This window comes from Cavia porcellus, unplaced genomic scaffold, assembly GCF_034190915.1.
Source record: "Cavia porcellus strain 051 isolate PalLab524CR breed Dunkin Hartley unplaced genomic scaffold, mCavPor4.1 scaffold_26, whole genome shotgun sequence".
NCBI classification, from domain to species: Eukaryota; Metazoa; Chordata; class Mammalia; order Rodentia; family Caviidae; genus Cavia; species Cavia porcellus.
The window spans coordinates 43,740,152-43,764,052 of record NW_026947509.1 but is presented as its reverse complement, the minus strand read 5'-3'; the positions used below and the strand labels follow the sequence as shown (position 1 = coordinate 43,764,052).

General features: G+C 39.9%; 1 protein-coding gene and 1 pseudogene across 5 annotated transcripts in view; one reads left to right on the top strand and one right to left on the bottom strand.

Moving 5' to 3' along the window:
- Window positions 1–23,901, bottom strand: part of Pard3b (par-3 family cell polarity regulator beta) — a 990,158-nt gene that overhangs the window by 360,026 nt on the left and 606,231 nt on the right. For all 5 annotated transcript variants that reach the window (XM_063236623.1, XM_063236627.1, XM_063236624.1 and 2 more), the window contains one exon: window positions 20,019–20,134. In XM_063236623.1, the coding sequence (XP_063092693.1) occupies window positions 20,019–20,134 (116 nt within the window). The remainder of the gene's footprint in view (window positions 1–20,018; window positions 20,135–23,901) is intronic.
- Window positions 725–1,707, top strand: LOC111758119 (large ribosomal subunit protein uL6-like; annotated as a pseudogene).

Here is a 23,901-nt window from a genome sequence, read left to right as displayed (position 1 = left end):
TCGAGAGTACAGGATGGAAAACCATATACCTGAGCTTTTGTTGGTCATTGAACGGAACTGTCTCCAATTTCACTGTATGAATGTTCACTTTATATGCTTTAATTTAGTGATATGGACAACTGTTTCTGGGAAGATAATGTGTAGCCTGTTAACTGGTGATTTCGTACTGTATATATTTTTTTCTAGAAATACTGTATTATTTGTACCCTTTTACTGCATTATTTTTTATGTCCTTTTTTTATTTCTTTAAATAAAAAAAAGAAAGAAAGTAGAAGAGAACACAACACACGGTCAGCTCAATACCTGGACACAGCAAAGAGAGCACAGAGCAGCCTGGGCTCACATCTCCCTCTCAAACCTCCCCTCCCATTCTCAAGCTTTCTAATGCAATCTGAGACAGCAACAATTTTCTTGGCAGCCAAACTGGCTGCTGCTGGCTTGTCAGCAGTGCACAGTCAGCTCAGACCCTGAGGTCCTTTCCTGTTGACTGGTGGTAAGCTAAGTCTCTCTGTTCGACACTGTCATGGACAGCCAGTAGCATGGCCGGCATCTGCTAGGCACCAGGACTGTGCAGGCGAGCAAGCAGCCCTGAACCCTGCACCAGCAGGGTTTCCAAAACCAAGTAATCGCTGGGGTGGCAAGTGTCAGCAAACCCACCCCTCAAGCTAGCTTTGGCTCTCACCTTGATAGACGCAATAACCCGAGACATCGCCGGGATTTTGTACTTACTCCTGATAGTCTGTCTTTCCACAGCCGCTCTTATTATCTGTTTGAAACTAAAAGCAAAACAAAGCTGTTGCTGTATCTCCCGCAAGAATGAAGGTCATGCTCAGCAATCAGACTGTCGACATTCCAGAAAATGTTGGCACCATTCTGAAGGGACGCGCGGCTTCAACCACAGTGATGTGGAAGGAAAAAGAAGAGGCTCCGGGTTGACAAGCAGTGGGGAAACAGAAAGGCACTGGTTATGGTTTGCGTGATCTGTAGTCATGTACAGGACACGATCAAGGGTGTTACGCAGGGTTTCCGTTACAAGACAAAGTCTGAGTATGCTCACTTCCCCACTGACGCTTTTATTCTGGAGAATGGGTCTCTTGTCGAAATCTGGAATTTCTTGGGTGAGAAATGTACTCACCAGGTTCACATTAGGGCAGGTGTTGCTTGTTCAGTATCTTAAGCCCAGAAAGATGAACTAATCTGTGAAGGAAATGACACTGACTTCGTTTCACAGCTGTCAGTCTGACTGCTGTTATTCAGCAAGTCACAGCAGTCAAAAGCAAGGGTATCAGGAAATTTCTGGATGGTATCTATCTTACTGAGAAGGGAACAGTTCAGCAGCCAGCTGAAGAAGATCCGAGAGTTATCCAGCCACACAGAAAGCAGCTTCCGGACTGTAAGGCCAATCAGTGACATTTTAATGAGATAATAAAAGATCTTCATTTAAGAAAAAAAGTAAAACGAAAAATGTTTTTCACGATGGCCCCTGGCTAAAGCCTCCCAGTCGATATGGACCGCACTTAGGAGACAATCCACAAACTGCCCATCGCTGCCGAGGCTGGAGAGGCTGGATATCAGCACCGCCTCCGGCTTTGCTCTGCACACTTTCCTGCTTGCCCGGTATTCTTGACGACCCCTGGCCCAAGGGCGGCTCTTGAAATGCTGCCCCTCTTGAGGACTGTGCACAAGGTCTTCCCTTCTCCATATAGCCACGTGGCTCATGATCTACTTTAATCACACAGAGAGATCTTCTGGCTGCTCTGTGAAAAGGGGGGCCTCCAATGCTGATTCCCCATCAACCATCACTCTCATCTCATCCTGCTCTGTTGTTCATCACCACACTCACCACTGGACACCTTTCCCCATAGAGCATTGGCTCCGTGTGGAGATGGGCTTCATTTGTTTCCTCTTTTATTCTTGGCCTATATTATGGTTTATGTCTGTGGCCCCCAGGCCTCATGCATTTGCATTGTGCATTTGTGATTGGTTCATTGTCCAGTGCTTGAATTGATGGTGCCAGTGCTACACGGGCCTATAGGTGGAGCCAGGATATGATGTAATGGCAGGAAGAAGGTGTCTCTCTCTCTCTTGCCTGTTTCCTCCTTACTGTCTGTAGCCACCACGAACTGTGGCCCTGCCATGCCACCCTGCCTTGGAGCCAACTGAGTATGGACTGAAACCTCCAAAAATTGTAATAAACCTTTCGTTTCCCAGCTTGGTGCATCAGGTATTTTGTCTCAACGACGAGTAAAAATAACTAAGACAGCCTAGAATAGTGTTTGACAAATAGTACTCAGTAGACATTTACTAGATGGGAAGACGGCTGGAATACCCTAAAAGCAGGTAATGAGACTAAATCTAGGCTCTGAATTAGTCCCAGATTTATCTAGGGGAAGACATGTTTTGAATACAGGAATCATGAATACCCCAGAGCAGGTCCCAGGGTAGAACCCGGGGATCTCCCATTTGGCTGGAGTGTTCAGCAGGACAGGGGAAGGGGGAGGGGAGTATGAGTTTGGGAGGGGCAGGTGGAGGGGGAAGGGAGGGGCAGGTGGAAGGGGAAGGGAGGGGCCAGCCATGGCGGATCTTGAAAACTATGTTAAATGAGTTTTGTCTTTATTTTTAGGGCAACAAGATACTGTTAAGGGAGTTTTAGCAAGGATGTGACATGCTCCAATTAGAGTGTGTAACAGATCACCCACGCTGCAGCATGGAAAATACACTACATGGAAGTAAGACAGGAGGCACTTGCTTCCTTTTAGATATCCAAATACAGGGATTTACATTTATCCCTATTAAATTTAATCTTCTGATTTGTGTCTCACCAGGTCTCCCTGAGAGCTTTTTGAATCCTGATTCTGTCATCCAACATTATCAGCCAACCACCAAGCTGTGTGTCTCCTGCAACTCTGACAAGCCAGCTGTATCCAAACCATGTACAGGGCTCGCCTTCCTGAAAACTTGTGCTCTCTTCACGGCACCTTTCCAGGTGCTTGTGAGACGCCTGGCTGAACAAAAACACCTTCTGTGATCACTCAGTGTGCTTCCTGTTGCAGTGAACTGGCCAGCCCAGCAGGGAACTATAACCTGGAATAATGAGGGGTCCACGCTGCCCAGGACTCACTTACATTTCCCCAAGAATTTATGGGGTTTACAGTAAGTAAGACACCAGCTTATTTTATTCTTACATGAATTAATTTTGGCACCTGGTTGCTGGCCAGGGATTGTACAGCTGCTTCTGTTCTTGGCTATGGTACTATTGAAAGAGTTCTCTTCTGGCATACACTGAAGTATATAATACTATCTATATTTCTGCCCAGAATCTACTATCATCTGATTAATATGCAAACTGTGCAAAACCAGGGCTATGAGTATGTAATAGATTCTGAAAAGTTGTCTCCCAGATTCATTGTTTATCAGAGGTTATTAACTTTGGGGGTTTATGGTCTGTCTTTCCAACTCAGAGCACACAGCCATCCACTTAAATGGGATGCACAAAATTCTGCACACACTCTGGTGAACTTATCTGGTGCTTTATACCGATCTATTAGATGAGCTCACTTAAATCAGGTTCCTTTTTGCAGAGGAGGGCTTTACACATATATATTAAATGCCTGCTATCTATCTTTTTGGGAGACATTAAGATTTATTAAGTGTCTTGAGCAGGGGTGAGCTAATAGAAAACATTAAAAGAAATAGCACACAATCGTTAGACCAGCATCCAAAGTGACCTCACAGGCACTGAGTTTAAATCTTTTCCCTTAGTCTAGGGCTTTCTTTGGCAACCTCAGAGGTGACTGATCAGGAAGGGCAAACCAACTAGCAAATGGCTGTGACCATGGTGCATTTCTTCCTCTTTGCTTCTTTCTTTCTGACATGAAACTTACACTAAATAAAATTTTGTTTTAAAATTTGAAAAAAGATTTTAAAAAATCATTTTAAATTATTTGGCTATGAGTTAATTACTAATTTTTTAGAAATTTTTATTTAAAAAAAAAACTCCAATATAAATTGTTTACAAATGTAATGATATTTGAAAACTAAATTCTAACAATGCAATTGGTATGAAGCTCACTTTAGGGATAAACACGAATTTCAAATTTGGTTTTTATTTTTATATGTCATAGCAAATAATTGTGTTTATACCTCATACTTTGAGGTTTCTACATAGCTGGTGTGCTGTAGGCCCCGTGCCTCTAGCATCTAATTAAAAAAGAAAAAAAACCTTCTTGTCACTTCAACCAAAATAATTATTTCAGTAATTCAGGACATAAACATTATAAAGCATTGGAGTCACTAAGAAGAAGGGAAAATAATGGTTCGTAGTTTTCCCTATCCTGTCTCCTTCCTGCATGTCGCCTCTCCCTTAGGTTCCCATGTTTGAAAACAGCACCCTCAGCGTCAGCCTCCATGCATTGGTCAGGTGGTGCCACAGAATCATGAAATAATCTGTTCTCTTGCCACTATGCCAGCAAGTCCACAGTTCCATCAAAATGGGGCTGGAGAGATGGTCTCAAAGAACTAGGAGAACTCGGAGCTTCTGTCCAACTCATGTGGCTGTCGCACACTTAGGGAGACACACGGGCCCGGGACGCATAGACATACTGGTGAGCACAGCAGACACACGGCCCCCGGCCATCGGCAGCCCACAAGGCCTCGGCCTTGCTGCTTTCTGACTATAAGGCACACAGTGAGGGTCCCAGCCACAGGCGGCAGCAGGGCGTGGCTGGGTGTGCTGGGAAGGCATTCTTGGATAGCACTGGATAAGGTGGGCAAACGCTTTTGTCTTCTGGTACCTATTTATTTATTTTTTTTCCTGGAACTTAGATATGACTGCTGAAGTTCTAACAACCGTATGGAATAAGAAATAAGAATCCAGGCTAATTCCTAGAAATAGAACTACAGCATAAAAAGTAAAAATCATGTTAAGAGGCTTTATACAATTATCATATTGTTTTTACAGTAAAAAAGCATTGATTTAAATATCCAACAAATATGTATGGTGACACTGGAACATGAATAATTCAGCATTCGTCAATACTAGCTAATACAGTATCTCATTTTTCTTAATTACTTGCGAGCTTGAATATATTTCATATTTATTTGCTGACTGAAATTTTCTTCCTTTGTAAATTATACACTTTATTTCTCCAATTTTGTTGAAATATTTACTTTCCAATAGTTTGTACAAACTCCTGATATATTAAGGATGTTAAATCTCTGCCATATATTTTATAATTATTCCTTTATTTTTATGAACAAAGAACAAATGGATAATAGAGACTGATTATTAAAACAGTATCTTTTTAAAGAATGTTGGGGTGTCTAAGTTAACTAACTTTTCGGGATTTTGTTAGATTTAAAAAGCAACAGCGTAACACAAACTGAACTCTTAGGATAGAAACTCTCAGTTTAACCTCTATTATCCATAGCAAAGATTTTCTCTAATTAAAAATTTTGTTTTCTCTTTCCATTCGAATAAACTTCTCTGAGTATTTCTTTTAAATAGAGAGTACCCCTTTCCTCAAATGCTCGGGGTCAGAAGCGTTTCCAGTTTCAGATTCTTTTTCTGAATTTTAGTTTGATACAGGTACTGCGATACCTTGGAGGTGGGACTCGAGCCTAGGCAGTCTGTACCTTCCCCACACAACCTGCCTGGAATGTGAGGGGCCATCTGCAGTACGCCCGCACCGTGACCCAGCTCGTGACCGGAAGTCAGCTGCGCGATGGCTCACTTGTAGCATCGTGTTGCCTCTCAAAAAGTTTCAGGTTCTGGAGCATTTAGGTTTCTGATTAGGGAAATTCGACTGTGTTAGCACTATATTTCAAAATGAATCGTTAACACATACAGAAAAAGTACTTAGGAATGTCATACTGACAGTTTCAGCCTAGCACTGTTATGGATGTGACAGTCTCAGTCTACTAATGACAAAGCATAAGAATCTTTTTTGGGTAGGGAGGTCAGTTTGGGCCATCTTTAGAAATTCTTGCCTCTAGTGACTCTGTGGTCACATTTTCAGTATAGCAGCCCTAAACAATGGCTTGCTCGTGGACAGGCGCTTTAGGTAAGTAGCATTTTTTGAAGGGTACCGATTTGGATATACAAAAGTTAGTTAACGCAGCCCTTTAAGAGTTAAGTTGAACTCTCCTCAGCACCAATAGCTATGCTAGACACTGCACAAATGAGCTTACTGTGAACACAGGGGCTTTTAACGTTTCTCAGTTGTCTCAGCATCTGTGGTACAGTAAATAGATTGCACGCACAGTATTAAATTCTTTGATTAAACCTAAATATAAAAGTTACTTTTTGGATAAAATTTGAATATATTTTGAAGTTCTAATGGGTGAGTCAGTGCCATGCATTTAAATCGTCTGAAATATTTTCAATTCAGTTCAGTCAACTGTGTTCTCTGATTCATAAATTTTGGGGTAGGTGCAGTATTAGTCAAGACGACAAACACTTTGTGGCCCAAGGTGAGCAAAGCCTCTAAATATTCAGCTTATTTGCCACAGCTGACACGCAACCAAATTGCTCCATACTAATGTAATTCAATTTCATGTTGCTTCAGGTAAAAACAAGCAGTTCAAGCATGTTTTGAATATAATTCCCATGGCACCGGGTTTATGCACAGGCTATGTTATTCTAGTACAAACACATTTATGGAAAATAAAAATGGGATTCATAAATAAGAAACAGATATTTTTAAACAGAAATTTTATTGTTGACATAGTCAACAATCAAAAGAAAAATTTCCTTGTAAGTTAAAATTAAGGAATATAAATGCAAATATATATTTCTTGAAAGTAAAAACTTAACAAAATGAATGAAGCTAGAGAAGAATACAAAGGGAAAAGAATGGCAATGATGAACAGAATACTGGGGGGGCACCAACAATCTGATCTAATTTACTCTTGCACTGCAAGTGAATTCATGTGATCTAAATCAATTATGCCAAGTGATTGCCTAATTTATTCATGGATTTCTCCAATTAGAAAATAAAGCACACAACCCTCCCCCGCTTTTTTTCAAGTTTTAAACAACTGCTTTCATTCTTCTTCAGTTAATGAAATTGAAGACTTTAGCCATCTATATTTCCTGTGTTTGGCTCTTTTCTTAAGTATTTTTATTTTTATGAGCCTTTCCTGAACACTTTCAAAGAAACAAAACTAGCCTGGGTAAATTAGCATAAGTTCAGTGTGCTAAACTCTGCCCTGTGCTAAAATGTCTTATCCTTATTCCGTTTTATTCAAATCAAGCATTTATTTTTTTCAGTTTTATTTATTTAAATCCTCAGCTACAGAGTGCAATCTGACACTACCCATTCACACCTGTATTTGGCACCTGTACATTACATTCAAAGTGCTAACCCAAGTGCCCAAAAGCATATGGTGTGACCCTGTAGGAGTCTGCAATTGGATTAGAATGGAAAAAAATTTCTTACTTGGTAGTATTCAAAAGACTGCAATTCTATATTAAAATTAGGGATTCCAATGGTCATTGCTTAGAGCTGGAAGAACAAAAACAGCAGTCCTCTAGAACATGCAGGATTTGAAAGCGTCTTGAAGGGAACATAGAATTTAAATATGACAATGTATTCTCTACTGTTAAGCCTCATTTAGAACAGAGAGCTGTAACAGTTCAGAGACTCACCATGGAAATTTTTGGTTGCTTTGCTCTGAAACAGGCTCTTGAGGTAGTTGAGACTGGCCTTGAATTCCCTATGTAGCCTAGGCTGGCCTTGAACTTGCAGTCATCGCCTGCTTCAGCCTCCCAGGTGCTGGCATTACAGGCCTGCGCCACCACGCCTGGCCCTCAGCTGCTTAGAAAATACTGGCTACCCCACTGTGACCACAAAGTTGCTGCTAGCGCCTTTCCTTCTTTTGCTCTTCACAGTGGGTAACGGTGGTGGTGCCCCTATGGCCTGAGTGCTGCAGTGGGCCATTTATACCACATCACTGGTCTAGAATCATTGGCACCCGCACGATGCCTGAGTCTCAGGGCTGAGGAATTTGATCCTTTTACCATACGTACAGGGAAACCAGGGGTTTGGGGCCACAGACAGAGGCATGGTACAGCATTTTACGGTACACTTGCTGTTTGTGGAGGTGTGTGCAGTCCCCCTAGTCACGTTCTGTCATCGTGGCCACGGTCAAGTCTGGCCTGGCTGCTTTGAGCCCTGCTCAGTCATGCTGCACTGCGGTCATTTCCTGCTGGTTCGGATGCCACGGAAAAGTCTTCACCTCGGAGAGCCTCTCTCAGGCTGCACCCCACAGCATGGATCCTCCCTCACCTGCTTTGCCTTCACCCCCACGCCTCACAGACACACTCGCACCTCCTCTTTGCCTGGTTCCTCAGAGAACCAGGGCTGTGATCAAACTCATGGTATCGTGCTCGCCACTCAAGCGCTTATACTGCTGAGCTAATCCCCAGCTTCAGTGCAGTTTATACGTTGCCAAGTTTCAAGAGTTTTCATGAGCCTCCTAAGTATAATCTGTACACCACAGCATTTCCCAAACTGAATGGACTGCCAGATCTTTGAGTGTAAAGCAGATTACAGACCTGGTTCTCTGGTACCAAAATAAAAAATTATAAAACGCCCTGAAGGTGGTGGCCAGTCACATATTTAAGTAGCCCTTTCTAAAAAGCATTCTCCAAACTTATTTGATCTTTTCCTGTCATTCAAGTTACAGTCAACCCATCAATTTTGAGTAAATTTTTATGGATATTTATGTATGTACCAGGACTATTTTCATTCTTTGATAAGAATGCATTGGTAGCCTACAGGTAAAGAACTTGGCCAATAAGATTTTCTTCTCAGCTCTGGGGGTAGACAGAAATCAATGTCATCATTTGCCTGGTATTTGCTGAGTTGTTAAAATTCCCAATAATAAAGCTCCGAGGTAACTCATTCCTCACTGAGTGATAACGTCTTATGAATTTTGAAAATATTCTAAGTGTTTTCCTCTCCTTTGTTACATCCTTCTTTTACTTTTAGAGAATTTCAATGTAAAACCTTTGCAGGTTTTCACAATTTTTTGCAGACAATCCTGAAATGTTTGGGAATTAGAGATTATGCCAGCAGGTTCCTGTATTGGCGGTGTTTGACAGCTTATTCCCAGCTCAGTTTAAATCATCACTTTTGATTAGTCAGTTTCCAATTTGATCTCTGTTTTAATTTTCACTTTAATGTTCATAACTTCTTGTGTGGAGTTCCTCGTCGCCTCTTCTCATGAACCTGGAAACCGTGTGGGTATTGAAGCGGTAGCCCTACTGGCCATGTTCCCTCTTCCCGTGTCTCCAGTCACGTCTGTCATACTGGACACCTCTCTAGCATCTTTATTCATTTCTGTGACCTTAGCACTTCTATAACTAACTGCTCAAACTTTACCCAGGAGAATATTTCCCTGAAGAAGGTGAGCTGCTGAAGGAAGAGATGGCTGCTGCTGTCCCTAACGTCTCATTATTCAGAGCAGTGCCTCGCACAGAGCAAGCACTGGTGCGCTTGTCCAGTGAATGAATGAAGGAGAGGGGAAACAGTTGCACGAACTTGATGTGGAACTAGATTGCAGCTTTACAGGTTTTCAGCCTTATAAAAGCAGAGCGTTTCTGGGGATGACTGACTCGCAGTAATGTGTTTAGAAGCACGCATCTGTGACGTGTGGAGACGAGCTTAGGGTGCCAGTGAAGAACTAAAAATAAATTACTTTAAAGAGGATTAAATGACTTGTACCCTAGATTAAGCAGCTTTTATCGTAAGTCTGAATTTGACTCTGCTTTGGCTTCATGTTTGGTTAGACATTTCTCTCTATTTAATGAAAGACACAAATGTATTCATTAATATGTACTTTGGAGCAAGTAACATATTTATCATTAGGAAATAAAAGGAAAATATCTATTTTCCCCTGTGAGCAAAGGCTGAAATTTGACCTTTAATGCAGAATAACATTTTACTTGCAAAAAGTGATATTTAATTTAAAATTTTTCAACATTATAAAGAAAATACCCAGATGATTCACAATAGAAAGTATACAGTGCAACAGATAAAAAAAGTTTAGCCACAGAATGAAATTTAAAGTAAAATAAAATATTCCTTTTAAGCCTATAACATTGACAAAAATAAAACATAATAATAGCGAGATTATTTCACATATGGCTGATGGGGTCAAAATTGCTTTTCTAGAGGTCAACTGGTCATATGACCCCAAGACCTTAAATCTTTAATACATCATCTGGTGGAGGAATTAGAGCAGCTTACGATGATGAAGTCACCTTGGCTATTTACAAAGGCTGATGGACCAGCAAGCGCAATCAGTTGCTACTTCTAAGAGTGAAATTACAGACAACATTTATGGCAAATCATACAACATCACTCAGTGAATTGTGCTATACTTATTCAAGAGCAACTACAATTAAAAGATAATGTAGAGATAAAAAAGAAACATAATAATGTTTCAGCTAGACTGTAGCTAACACAAATTTAAAAGCATACGTTTGGTATGATACCTTTTGGGAAAAATTAGAATATAAGGATATGTACATGAACAGAATATGCAAGACTAAAGATGTTTTTCATTTTCAAGAACAAACTGCAACTATTTACTTCACTTTGAAAAGAAATGATAACATCTCCCTCTAGTAGCTTTAATCTCTGCCTGCCAATAACAAATTTTGATCATGCAGAATACCCATTAGAAGAGATAAAAATGCTGAAGTTCATTTAACAGACATTTGTTATAAGTATATATTTTATTATACTAATATTTAATTATATATGATAAAAATTTAACTAATGAACTCTTCAAAACAGCTCAAGTAGATTTGGCTCCTATTCTTCAGAATTTAAGTATTTTGTTCCATCCTATGAATAGCAGTACTAGCTTCATATTTTTATGAAGATGTTCTCATATGAATATGAAAGTTCTTTTAAAAGGAACACACAATTTCATTCAAATATGAACAATGGTGTGGCAAACAAAGGCAACTGAGCAGGAAAAGTTCATGCTTGGCTTTATCTAAGGGTTTAGAATTCTAAAAGGGAGCCTCAGTTGAAGCACAAAGTATAAGAAAGCATTTCAAGCACCAATCCTAGTTTTAAGAGGAGCCCAGAATAGTTCAGTTTTAAAAGGATCTGACAGCTTCCCTATTGATCAAGATTGCTCATCAGGGCATGAATAAAGCTTTAAATGTACAAAGATCAATTTAATTAAAATAGGTATGGGTTGGTTATTTGCAACGTATCACTAAGTTAAGGTTCAGTTACAAGTCTTTCCAAGCTTTATAGTTCTCATTTTATCTCTTGTGGGACAACACAGCCTTGACTCTCTTCCATAGGGTGAATTTTAGAGTCGTCCTCATAGTTCATTACCAACCCAGCGGCTGAAGAGCACATCGCCTTAGTTCAAGCCTCACAATGCCATCTGAGAGCATTTCGGATGCCGTGGTTGAGGTAAGCATTTACACACGAAACCCACAGGTAAATCTGCTTTGTATTTCATAATTCTTAGTAGAGGAGAATTTATTTATGTTCAAATTTTAGTCAATCGTGGATTGTAAGAGAAATGCATACAGAAGTAATGGCTCACTGGTGTTAATACATGTGCACATTACTTTCCCTGTGACTGCTACTGTTACTAAAAACAATCCTGAATCCCTTATGTTCTAGGTATCAGATGAAGTGTTTTTATGACGATTCAAAGTTTTTATTTCTTTTTCAAGTGAAGGCTTGTGATTTGTTCGTTCAACAAGTAGGAAGTGAGAGTGCCTATGTTTAAAACATACGGGAACATTTATTTATTGGACAGGGTCTAATGGGGTAGGCAGGACTAAAAGTACAATTTATGTACCCTAAGTATCATTTTCCAATTAATAGTTACAATGAACACAGTCAAACCCATCTTGAAAATAAATTTCCTTGGGAATGTGACAATATAGTGGAAGGACTTATAAGGGCAGTAGCGGGTCCTTGACAGAGAGAACCATTTTCATAACTTTGCTTCTTATCCAATAGTAATTTTAACTAATTTAAACAATCATTATTCTGATGTATCTACAGTAATGATTTTTAGTTATAGATACAGGAAACTGATTATATATCATTACAGTTCATTAATACTAGTCTGTAACTCCCTTTCCCTTTTCAATGGAGCGATTACCTAGCTCACTATATGTACGGTGTGACCCAGTTGAAGTGCTCGTTTTCTGAATGGATTCTAAGAGGGCTGCTTCAGGGGGAGGCGCTGTAAACTGGGGAGGTCATCTTCCCTGTTTCCTTCCTGGTCTCTCACCCTATTAGAGACAAGAATCCAATCTAACTTCAGGCACGCAATTTCTCCAATCTGCATTTGCTTCCTCTATATATCCCACTTCACCTATGGTCTATGTTGTTATTTTACATATATAAATATTTTAGGATACACCAAAAAAAAAAAAAAAAAAAAGAAAGAAAGAAAGAAAAAGAATCTGCATCTTATCACATACTGAAAAATATACCAAGCCTCTTTTCCATAATTCTGTTCTCTTTGTCTTCATGAACTGTTTTAATTTACAGCGATATTTTTAAACATGCCACAAACAAGAATTCTGTTTTCCATTGCTAATATCTCCCTAGATTTCAAAGCTTGTCAATTTGATGTATGTTTAGATGCAGTTATCGGGTTATTGTTTCTTGACATATTTGGGGGGGTCCATTCAGTTTTAAGCCGACTGGAGCTTTTCAACATCAGCCATGAAAATATCGAAGGAGAGCTCGCCTATGCCTTTTAAATCACTGCTCCTCTGAGCATCGTGTCTTTATTTCTGTCTACTGTTTTTTATTGGGTATGGTTTCCGGGCCTCTGCCCAGAGTGTGGGTACATTTTGTGCTGTCTTGTGCCTACTGAAACACTGTACCCAGACCTAGACACTGCACTGTGAATGTGCTATGGTCAGACCAGAGCTGCTTTGTACCTCATCCGTAACCTGAAGTCGCTGTGGGGCTGCATGAGGCAAAGGATAAAACCGGGAGCTTCTTCAGTGGCTGCTATTATGCCAATCCTCCTAAATGCTACACATATGTAACTCATCTTTTTAAAGCCCTTTTTCAGGATATTACCATTGTCTTTCATCGTTCTACTTAAAATAGTTTCTCCTTCCTTACTCTCTGTCTCTATCTGAATTTGGCTTTCAAAAAATTATTCCTATATGTAATGTTGTTACTTAGTCATTATCTACCACCTTACCATGTATTTATCCAGTAAGAACATAAAGCTAAAGAGTAGCGCTTTTGCCTTATTTACCAGGAACACTGCATGGCATATAGTAAGAATCTAATACATATTTACCAGATGGATATACTACTGTTTGTTAAAGCTTATCCTCTCAATTCTAGACAAGTCACTTGAATGTTAATTCTCTCAATTTAACATATTACCCAAGTCTCTGAGACGCTGACTACTAAAAACTTGGTAAGATTGCATTCCATGTCTTTATCCAAATTACACACACAGTCTTCAGCAAATCTGAATTCTTGAGTACAATGGAAGGGGCCAAATATATAGGCTTGTGGTATATGGTATTTAATTTCCTCTGGCATGACAACAAGCCACCAATTAGCACAGTTAAGGAAACAGCATTCTAATGCTATTCCTACATCTCAGTGTATAATCCGACCCATCAATCTCAATCAGAAAAAAACCCGAAATACTTTTGCAGAAATCAATAAACCTTATTGACACTGTTTCTCTGACTTACCAGTCTGGAAATATGATCAGAAAACAGCATCATTTCCAGGACTCCAAGGAGGTTGCTGGTGACCAGAACTTTCTTATTTTCTCACTTGGAAATCCTCCGGGGACCAGCACTGAGATGACGAGTTGCTTCTGGAACTTGTCATCATCATGGAAATTGGTGCCTTGCTTCCTGTCTCTCGCGCAAGGCCTACCCTTGGTAATTTCTAATCATTGAGGACAGCACTTTGTAACCACAGCCGTCCTGGTGCAGAGGGTAACAGCTGTCAGACCGCCACAGCCTGGCAGACTCGCCCTCCGTCCTGCACATTACCCTCCGGAGTGTGAGAAGCAGTGCTCATGGGATCCTGCTGTCCACCTGAGGCCTGCTGGGTATGCTGACAATGCGCCATCTTGCCCACTTCTTTCCATGTTTTAGAAATAGCCCAGCTGTCTAACCCCATGAGTTTTGGCAGGATTTGTCCTAGGCAGCCATTTAGCTCTTCCTGCATGTATTCTTCTAGGTTATGCTATCTTTCTTACTGTTTTTTCCTCTTTTTCTTTTCTTCATAGCCAAGGTTATCAGTGATTTCTTGAGGCAACCACACGAGGGCCTTCAGATGTCTCTCCTATTCTTGTTCTCCAAGATAAGTTATCATTACGGTGTCAGAGCTTCCTTTTGGAAATCTTCCCTTAACTCTTGAGTTCTCCTTTCCTGTTATAGTTTTAACCCAGATGTAACCAGCAAGCACCATTTTTCTTGTTTACTTACTGAATTTCCAATGTTAATGCTCTTCTTGGCACTCGGTAGGAACTCATTATACAGCCCTTAATGAATGAGAAACCATTCTCTCTGATTCCTTAATTTTGCCTTCCTAAGGTTTAGGGCATGTATTTGACTCTGTCTTTGGACATTTCCTTGAGCATTAAATATGGTAAATACACATACTTTCTTTCAGTGCTATTGTTCGTTTTTTTCTTTTTTAGCCAGGTTGTTTTTCTCTATTTTGAAGTTAAAAAGTCCTTAATATCGTAGTGTCTGACTTAGCAATTACTATCTTTAGAAGTAATAATTATTGATGGATAATGAAGGTCCATAGACATAAACAAAATTTTTATAAGATATATATTGATAAATAACATATTAATAAGCCAGACTCAGAGTTATCATAACATAACATTTTACAAAAAGTATTATTCACTCTTTAGGATATTTGTCTTATTATAAAAAAAGAGTTAAAATATCTCATTATAAAATTAAATTAAAAAGAAAGCATTAGAATGAGGTTAATTAACTTTTCAAATGACCATCTTTAATTTGATACTGGAGATGCCAAATTACTCTATGAGAGGACTATTTGGCATGTATGAAAGCAGTATATTCAAATATTTATCTTTACAGCTATAACAAATCAGTTGATTTATAATTTATTTCAACTCTGGGCATCTACAAACATTTTCTAAATTAAAAAACTTTTAAAAAGTAGAATAAGAAACTAACAGAAAATAAAATTGCTGAATCACAGATCTTGAAAGACAATCAGCCAATCTATCTTTCCTCTTGATTCCAGGGAGAGTTATTCAAGGCATACGTGTTTTTCCTAAGAGCTAGGGAACGTGGAATGTTAACAATCTTCATTGTCAGGAAGCCTCCTAAAATTTCGCCTGAGTGCCTTACTCGTCAGTCTGGGCTCATTTCCTCTCCTGAACAGAGGCAAGACAGCTGGCCAGCATCTCCCCTCTGCATCGTCCAGCTCCTCTGAAGAGCATCACAGACGACCTTCTCAGGCAGGAGTCTGAGGCCAGTTGGACACAAAACTCTTTAAAACAATCTTGTGGGAAATTGTGTTTTAAACCCAGCTTTGAATGGGGCTATAGATTAGGTCAACAAAGGGTCCAGAATACTGAAGTGCTATCCCTTGAAAAATTGAGACTAATTCTTAAATAGTACTATGGGGTCATAAAACATCAAGCCTGGAAATTAAAGATTTTTATGCCTCATCAAAAAGTCTTTGAGTATAACTCCCTGGCGTTCTGCCAAAAGGAGCAGCTCTTTGGGGGGAAGCCCTATGCCAAAGGCCAGAAAGGCAGCTGTGTTGTTCAGCTTCTGAGAGCTTCTAACTCAACACCCACACAAGCTCAATTATGAACAAATTAAAGGGATCCAGACTGAGCACAGTAATTCTGGTAATTGAAATAAATAGAGGAAAGTCTACAATTAGTAGGAAAAGACTGATTTTCTGGAAAACCTCTAAGTACCTACCCAGTCCCTTAAATGACACCCTAAACCCTTTGAATAAGCATAGTTATATCCAATTATTTTAAAATAAATTTTCCTTTGTCATTTCTGATCTTTCTTAAATGTGACCATATTCATGCCAGCAAAAATATACACAACATAGGAAAGCAAGATAGCCTCTGAAAATCTGTAGAAGACTCATAGGGCTTAATAACACTTCAAAACCAGTATCAGACTTTAACACCCACATTTTAAAGCATAAATATATGAGTTTAATATATGTATCTAGTAGACTATCAAATGGACACATTTTCAAGAACAGAAAATTTGGAATCATTAAAAAATTTAAGATTACTATAATAGAGTGCATTAATTTGCAATATAAATGTTGTTATATTAGTATATAAGAAAACATGCATCACCATCTGAACAGATCCTTAAAATCACTTAATAAAATTCAATACTCATTTTGGGTTTTAAGAAAAAAGAGACTAATGAAAAAAATGAGGAATCTAGGAACACAAAGAAGCTTATTTAACTTGACAAACAGGAACCAAGAGCAAACATTATAATTAACACACACACACACACACACACACACACAGAGGAAGCATTCCTATTTAATCTTTAAACTCACTTTGATAAGCTGATCTTAAACTTCATTGGAGAATAAATATGTTTGAAGGGTCAAAATAATTTTACTTTGAAAAATGTTTTCTTTTTACAAAGAAAAACAATAAGAAGATTATCCTGTAAGTAATCAAATATGAGGTCATTAATCCCATGATAATAGGAACAGGGTGATGCTGGCACAGGACACATTAGTAGTACACGGGAGAGACTAGTGTGCTTATACTCCCACCCACACATGTGTGCAATGGAAGTTAGAGCCCAGAGAAGCTGCATACACAGGCAAAGGAGGGGAAATTTTTAAAAAATTTCTAATAATTTGTTATTTTTGTGAAGAAAAAAACTCTCACCTCATAAAGCTTGGATATGAATATACTATAAATTGTTTAACCTTCAAAAAAGATAATATTTCTAGAAGAAAATTAATGATGCCATTTGTCAGTCATAAAAATCAAATGAAAGAAAAGTTGGAAATATTCAATTATAAGACTGATTTTTTATGGTGAAGAACACAAAACTTAAACTAGAAAGAGGAAATATATTATAGGAAATTATTTGTAAAATGTATGACAATATTCTAAAAATGAAAAAAGAATTAAATGGAAACATTGGCAAAGGACATAAGTAAATAATTACAAACTAAACTATAAACAGATAAAAGCACAAAATAAAACCTCCATTTAAGTGAAGAGAGGGGGCTGGGGATTTAGCTCAGTGGCATAAGTACCTGCCTTGCAAGCAGGTGGTCGTGAGTTCGATCCCCAGTACCAATAAAAAAAAAAAAAAGACAAAAAAAAAAAAAGTGAAGAGAAAAGCACCCTATACAGCACGAGTCACTTGGTCATGTTACGCAGCAACACAGAGAAGCACACAACCTGAGACAGAAGCAAACTGTAGGTGCCCTCCAGGACAGAGGTGACACGTGACTGTCAGACTTGTGTCTGGGAAGGAGACAGGGACAAGGAGGCTTTATTTCTCATAACAGAATTCTCTGTCTTTGGAAATGAAGTGAGAACAGGAGCATGGGACTCACACATCTTTAAAATCCTTTGAACATATGAAAGTCTTACTAGTATGCAAGCTAAAATAATAGTCCAAACTCAGCAGCAAAAATGAGGCAGAAACGATGGCCCTGATGGGTCCACGAAATGCTGATGCTTCCTGTAGATTTTATGTTTCTGAGGGAGGACTCTTTCTACACTGCCTAGGGTGGACTCGAACTTTGTGATGCTCCTGCCTCATACTCTCCAGGAGCTGGGAACACAGGTGTGCACTGTGACATCTGGCTTCACAGGTTTTATAAAGGAGGAGCCGGTATAACTTACAGAATGCAGACTGTAGAAGGATTTATCATTTTTATGTTTTTATTTTGAACTATGAAACGGATGTGCTTTTTTTTTTCTTCAGATCAAAAAAAGCACTAATTTGGTGTTCAACATAAATACTTTTGGAAGTATGAATTTTAAGAAACCTTTTGAAGATGACTCTTGGTCCTCCGGATACTATTATTTGTGTATCTGTCCATAGCAACTTTTTAGCGAATAGGTTTTTCCTGCATTGGCCTGGGGGAGATAGGGACAGCTAGACTGCACGGGGTGCCACATACCCTGACTCACACAGGAAAGACACTTCCTAATGCTTCTCACTGGGGTCACCTGGGCTTACGCACTGGGATGCCAACACATTTATTAAGCTCATCCCATCGCATTCTGGGGAGCAGGGAGCTGAATGATCCCAGCAGGCTTCTGCCAGACTGTTAGCTTTAAGTGTATTTCCTAGATAGGGCTAAACTTTGATGATTACTCTAAAAAATGTTTTGATGGCATGTTGAGTGTTTCCGCTGTATGGAGTGGTTTAGTTAAAGCTTTTAGTTTGGAAGTTGGTGCCCTGAAGAAAATAACTCCTAATCCACCCAATTTTGCAAACTGGCCCCATATTACTGTTACTCCTATCACTAATGGTATATGCATGGCAAAATGCGAAGGATGACTTCTGACCATAGATACTTTGAAAAGATGATTTCAATTTAAGAGAAAACATCCCAAAACATTTTTTCAGTAACAAGAAATAAAAGTAGAACTACTTTTGGGCATGATTTAGGTTTTATTTTTTTACAGATTCAATAATTTTTTCTCTCAAATTAAAATGGATGCTACACTATTTTTATCTTTGGCAGAAATATTTTAAAACCATCATACTGGCAACTTTTTTTTAATTAACTGAAGAAAATAGTAATATATTTCTCCCTCCCAAATTAAGAGCAGTTTATATTCATTTATCTTCTTTATGGAGAAACTGGGAAGACAGAACAGGAAATATTTATCAAGTACTTCGTAAAAATAAATTGCTCCCTAAATTATTAGTAATAACTGATGTCACTGTCATACATTATTCCTTTGGTTTGTCAGAGGCTCACACTTAAGAAAATATCCTGGATGACCAGCGCTCAAGACACTTTCATGTTAAAGCTTTCTATCTGCCTCTCACTGTAGGTGACCCGAGCAAGGGCTTCCCAGTCTTTAGTCAATGTATAGAAAACAGAATCGATTTCTCTTATTTTATCATGATTGAACACTTTCAGGAACTTTGGTAAATGAGCAACAGACAATCACTAGTTATCAGATTGTTTGGTATAGCAGGAAATTTTGATGACCCTATTTTCTTCTTGTTGTTAATAAAATACATAACACGCCTGGAGAGAAATGATCGCAGAGACTGGCCTCTAAGCATTCGGGAGGTGATAACTATGTTGCTTTTACACACTCTCTAGGAGCCCATGAGAGGGCAGCAATATGCCGGAATATTTGAGACCCAGGGTCCCCTTGCCCAGGGCCTGGGGGCATGGCTGACAGGGGACCTTGGTCTACCCAGGAAGTCCTGTGGTGCTCAGAACTCATGGAGCTGCTGAGCTACTGCCCTGGGGTACCTGGGCATCGCCATCTCACACAGCTCAGGGACACTTCCCCCTCCAGTGTCGCAAGACCGGGGTGGGCATTTCAAGAGGTCATTTCAAGAGGTCAGCTTTCTTCTCTGCTGCCTTCCCTGCCCGTCACCCATGAGGAAGCAGCGAAGGGTGAGGGCACCGCTTCACCACACCGTCTGCTCCGGCCTGCGACAACTGTGTCTGTTAGGAATGAAATGCACTGGCAGAAGCCAGAGTGCAAATTTGAAGGTAGGTGAGTTAAGATGCTTGTGGCGTTCAGAGACCCTGGTGGGCACCATGCCTTTCTGACCTATCTATGGACCACTTTCTAAAAATAAATCACCTCTCTTTCTTGACAAAGGGATAATTATAATTAAATGTGTGAGAAATGATAGGTGGATCTGTGGCCATCTGCCTTCCACCAGGTGTCTGCAGAAGAAACGAGACCTGGGCTTTCTGGACATTTGGGAAGATAGATGGGCCGAGGCTGGGGAGTGACCTGGATGTCACCTCTGTCTAGCTTACCGAGGTCCATGCTCTTCGAGGCTTTCAGGTTAATTGATTCGGGCTGCCTGGCCAGTGTCATGGATCTGAAGTTGATGTGCTGATCTGGAAAATATACTGCTGAGTCCACCCCAGAGCTGTGGAAAGAAGCCATGCAGCGTGTTGGGGGAGGGGAGGGAAAGCGGGAGAAGGGCAGGGGAGGGAGGGAAGCAGGGAGAGAGAGAGGGAGAATTAGTTTTCAATTTGAACACCGGCACTCATCACCTCTCTCTGCAGCCCAAGCCATGCATTTTAAACCAACTCTGACTCTCAGGTTTCTTTGATGAGATGGAGCAACTCTGTTTTCAGGTATTTTATCATAGAGTGCAATTTAAAATATTCTCCAACGGATATGACATTTTACTCCTCACTGACTCCCACTAACGGGGTCCTGCTGCACCATGTGTAACCGCGAGTGGACCAGGGTCCCTGGGAAGCATCGAAACACATCCCCAGCCATCAGCAGAGCCCTGGGCTGGGTTCGGTGATGCCTGCGGGCTCAGCACAGCCTCCCTTCAGACACAGGTGGCGGGCTGTATCCTTGGAGAAAACCACTTTCTTGAATGGCTCCTGGATGAGGGAGTTTGGTTTTGTACCTTACGAAACTACATGCTGAATAGACCAGACACTCCTCATTCACACCAATGGGAATCACGCAGCTGACAACGTGGACACAAGACCATCAAACTCCCCTGACCAGCCTCTGGCACTTGTGGTCAGTCTCAAAGAATTTTCTTTCAGTTGCTTATTTTATTTACTTCTCTTGAGGATAGAAGGGATTATATGAAGTAATTAACAGACCACTGCTCACATCTTGATATAGGAATAAGTTACACGTCTTCCCTTGGTAGCTCATGTGTGTGAAAAGCATGCAGGTGTCTTATCCCAACATGACTTCTATCATCATCTTGGACACAGGGAAAACTTAAACCCTGTATCCTCAGGCAATCTAGAAGAGTGACGTAGAGTTTTTCAGTTGAGGTTTGATATTTTAATAATAATAAAAAAGAATATCTTCTCGATGAGAATCCTAAATGTAAAAAGAAATACTGACATTAAATTAAACAAACCAAAATAAGTTTCTGTTTTACGCTTATCCATCATGGATATCTGCTACTGCCTGATAGCACTGCTAAAATTAACGTACTGTGAGAATGAAATTTCTGCATGGCCAAGGAGGCCTCAGTTGTTCACGGCAGTGGTTGCGCTAAGGAAGTGCTTGTGCTAGGTGGCACAGTGCAGTGTTTGAAAGGCAGGATACCAGAGCAGGTCTGCCTAGTCTAAATCCTGCCTCTGCTGCGTGCTCCCTGTGTGATGGGGCAAGTTATCGAACTTCTCTGTTCTTCAATGCCCTTACATCTAAAATAGTTATAATTACACATCTATACCTTATAGCATGGCTTAGAGGATAGAATAAGCCGAGATTGGGAAAGTAAAGAGATTTGTGTTTGCACGGTTAGTGCTGTAGAAATAAACACAAGGAAGTAAATAAATAGACCTGTGCTTGCTTCCCAAATAACTGTAAGTGCTTCAGCTTTTCACTGATGTATGTTTTTCAGTTTCTTTATCATTCCTGCTTTTGTCAGATGCTCAGAAGAGCTGTGATTAAAATGGGCTTGGGGACTGAGGAGATGTCAGGGAGCATGACCTCAGCTTTCACATCCACAGACGGGGTAGTGATAGAATCCACTCTCTAAGGTTGTTGTAAGAATGAGATAAATTAAGATAGGCTTCGTACTAAGAAAGTAATGTGTAGCACTTGGTAAGAGCACAGTGGATAGGAGCCAGCTATTAATCTTCTTTTTTATTTTGGTGGACTGGGGCTGTCTCTGAAAGACGACCTGCGGCACTCTACAGTGAGAAGATTGTATATGCTTTTGTGAGAATTTCTCAAGTGTTTAAATCTCTCTGGAATTATGCAGCTTTTTTATGCTTCTTGATGTCCAGGGACATTTTTGACAGATGAAGTCTCTGAGGTATGATGTAGACGGGACATGGTATCTAGAAAGGGAAAAATATGCCAGTTGTGAGGAAAAACGTCTGGCATGTTCTAGTAGCGATGCTTTCATTTTCCCAGCCCTTTCTAAAGAACACCGAGATGCCACCGTGAGCGCAGGCTTCTGCCTGAGTCTTGCTCCTTTGGAAGTACTTGCCTTTCAATGTGTTATTTGACCTTTATTTGCACTTGGTTTTGTATCCTTTGATCTCCTGCAATGATGTGACTTTAGTGTCAGGAAGACTCATAGCTTTCACAGAATCTGAAATTTAAGAGCTGAAGGGCTTAAAAGTCCCACATCTTTTAGATAAGACTCTGAAGCACAAAGGGAGGACTGATGTCCCAAGGTTGCACAGGTGGCCAAGGGCAAAGCCAGGACCGGAGCCGATTCACCAGCATGGATCTTCCTGTGGGTCCTGCTGGCAATGTCCGGTGTAGCCTGCATTTCTGGTTTTCTTTTTGGTTCAGTAGAGTGGTGCATATCATGAAACTAAAGAAAGCCAAATATTTAATTGAAGCACAAGCTATACATTATAAGAGAAGCTTTCAGGGAAGAAGTTGAGGGCCAGTAAGAATGTTTCTCTTTAAAACAAAGATCACGGCACACATCGAAAGTCCTCTGCTCAAGAAGGACTGAAGAGATCTGTCCAACTGGGGACATGCTGCTTCCCCAGCTGATTCTTCGATTCTTCAACCCAACTAGGCAGTAATTGACACAATAAGAAGATGAATCCAAAATTTTCCTGACTCTTGGGAAATAATAAGCCTTAGCCCCATTTTAAAAACAAGTTGGCAGTGTCACTTGACAATGTAACATTGTTAGGATTAGTCCAAAAAAAGTGACTTTATTTTTATACAAATATTAAGATATAATTAAGGATAATCAAAGAAATCAAAGCTGCTTTATACATAAGACTGTAAGAAGTGTATTATTCATATTATATATGCTTGATTTGTGCCTATTACTTTGATGATGATACATATTTCTGTTGTGATTATTTTGATTGTGACATACATTATAAAAACCTTAAACAAAAGGGTCCCTTGTGCCGTGGGGAAAAACTAAACAAATCAGATGTGAGATTGACAGATATCTAAGGAGGGAAATGAGTGCGACATAAGACACTATGGGATTAGAGCCAATGTGAGCATATAGTGCACTGGAATAGCAAGTGCAGTATTGAATTAGTTAATGTGAAAATAGTTTAGACGTGTAATTTAGGCGAGTAAAATGGTTTGTAATTTTATGCTACACATAAAAAGCATTTGGAGTGAGAGGATGACACAGTGATTAACTGTAAAATAGGACATATTTTAATTTTGAAGGGAGCTAGCGTGTGCTCATGGCTGAGTGGGCTGCAGAGGAGGCTGCAGGAAGCTGAACACTGACAGCAGGCCACAGACATGTCCTAGATAAAGGCCGTGTTTTCAGCATGAACAGACAGAGAATCCATCAGATAGAAATGATACTCAATGTCAAATTATGCTGCATAATGAATAAATAAGGGTGGCGTGGAACAGATGCCAGTGTCTTGAGGATGGTGATAAACCAGGGAAGTGAAAGACACAGAAGAGTCAGCAATGAACATCCAAGGAGAACTGTCTAAAATGGAGACGGGAGACGATTCGAGAGGCATGCAAAGCCACAGCAAAAACAAACAGCGATGCAAAGACACATCTGAAGCCTCAGGTGCCTGTGAGTAGGCTCTGGCAAGGGCTAGTACAGGTGTGAATGAGGGGATGCGCGTGTGAGTGTGAAGGAAGGAGAGGGGAAGGGTAGAGAAATAAAAGAATATGCAAACAGGGAATATTCAAAATATTGTCTGAAATACAGTATTCAATATGCAATAAAAATATAATACTCAATAT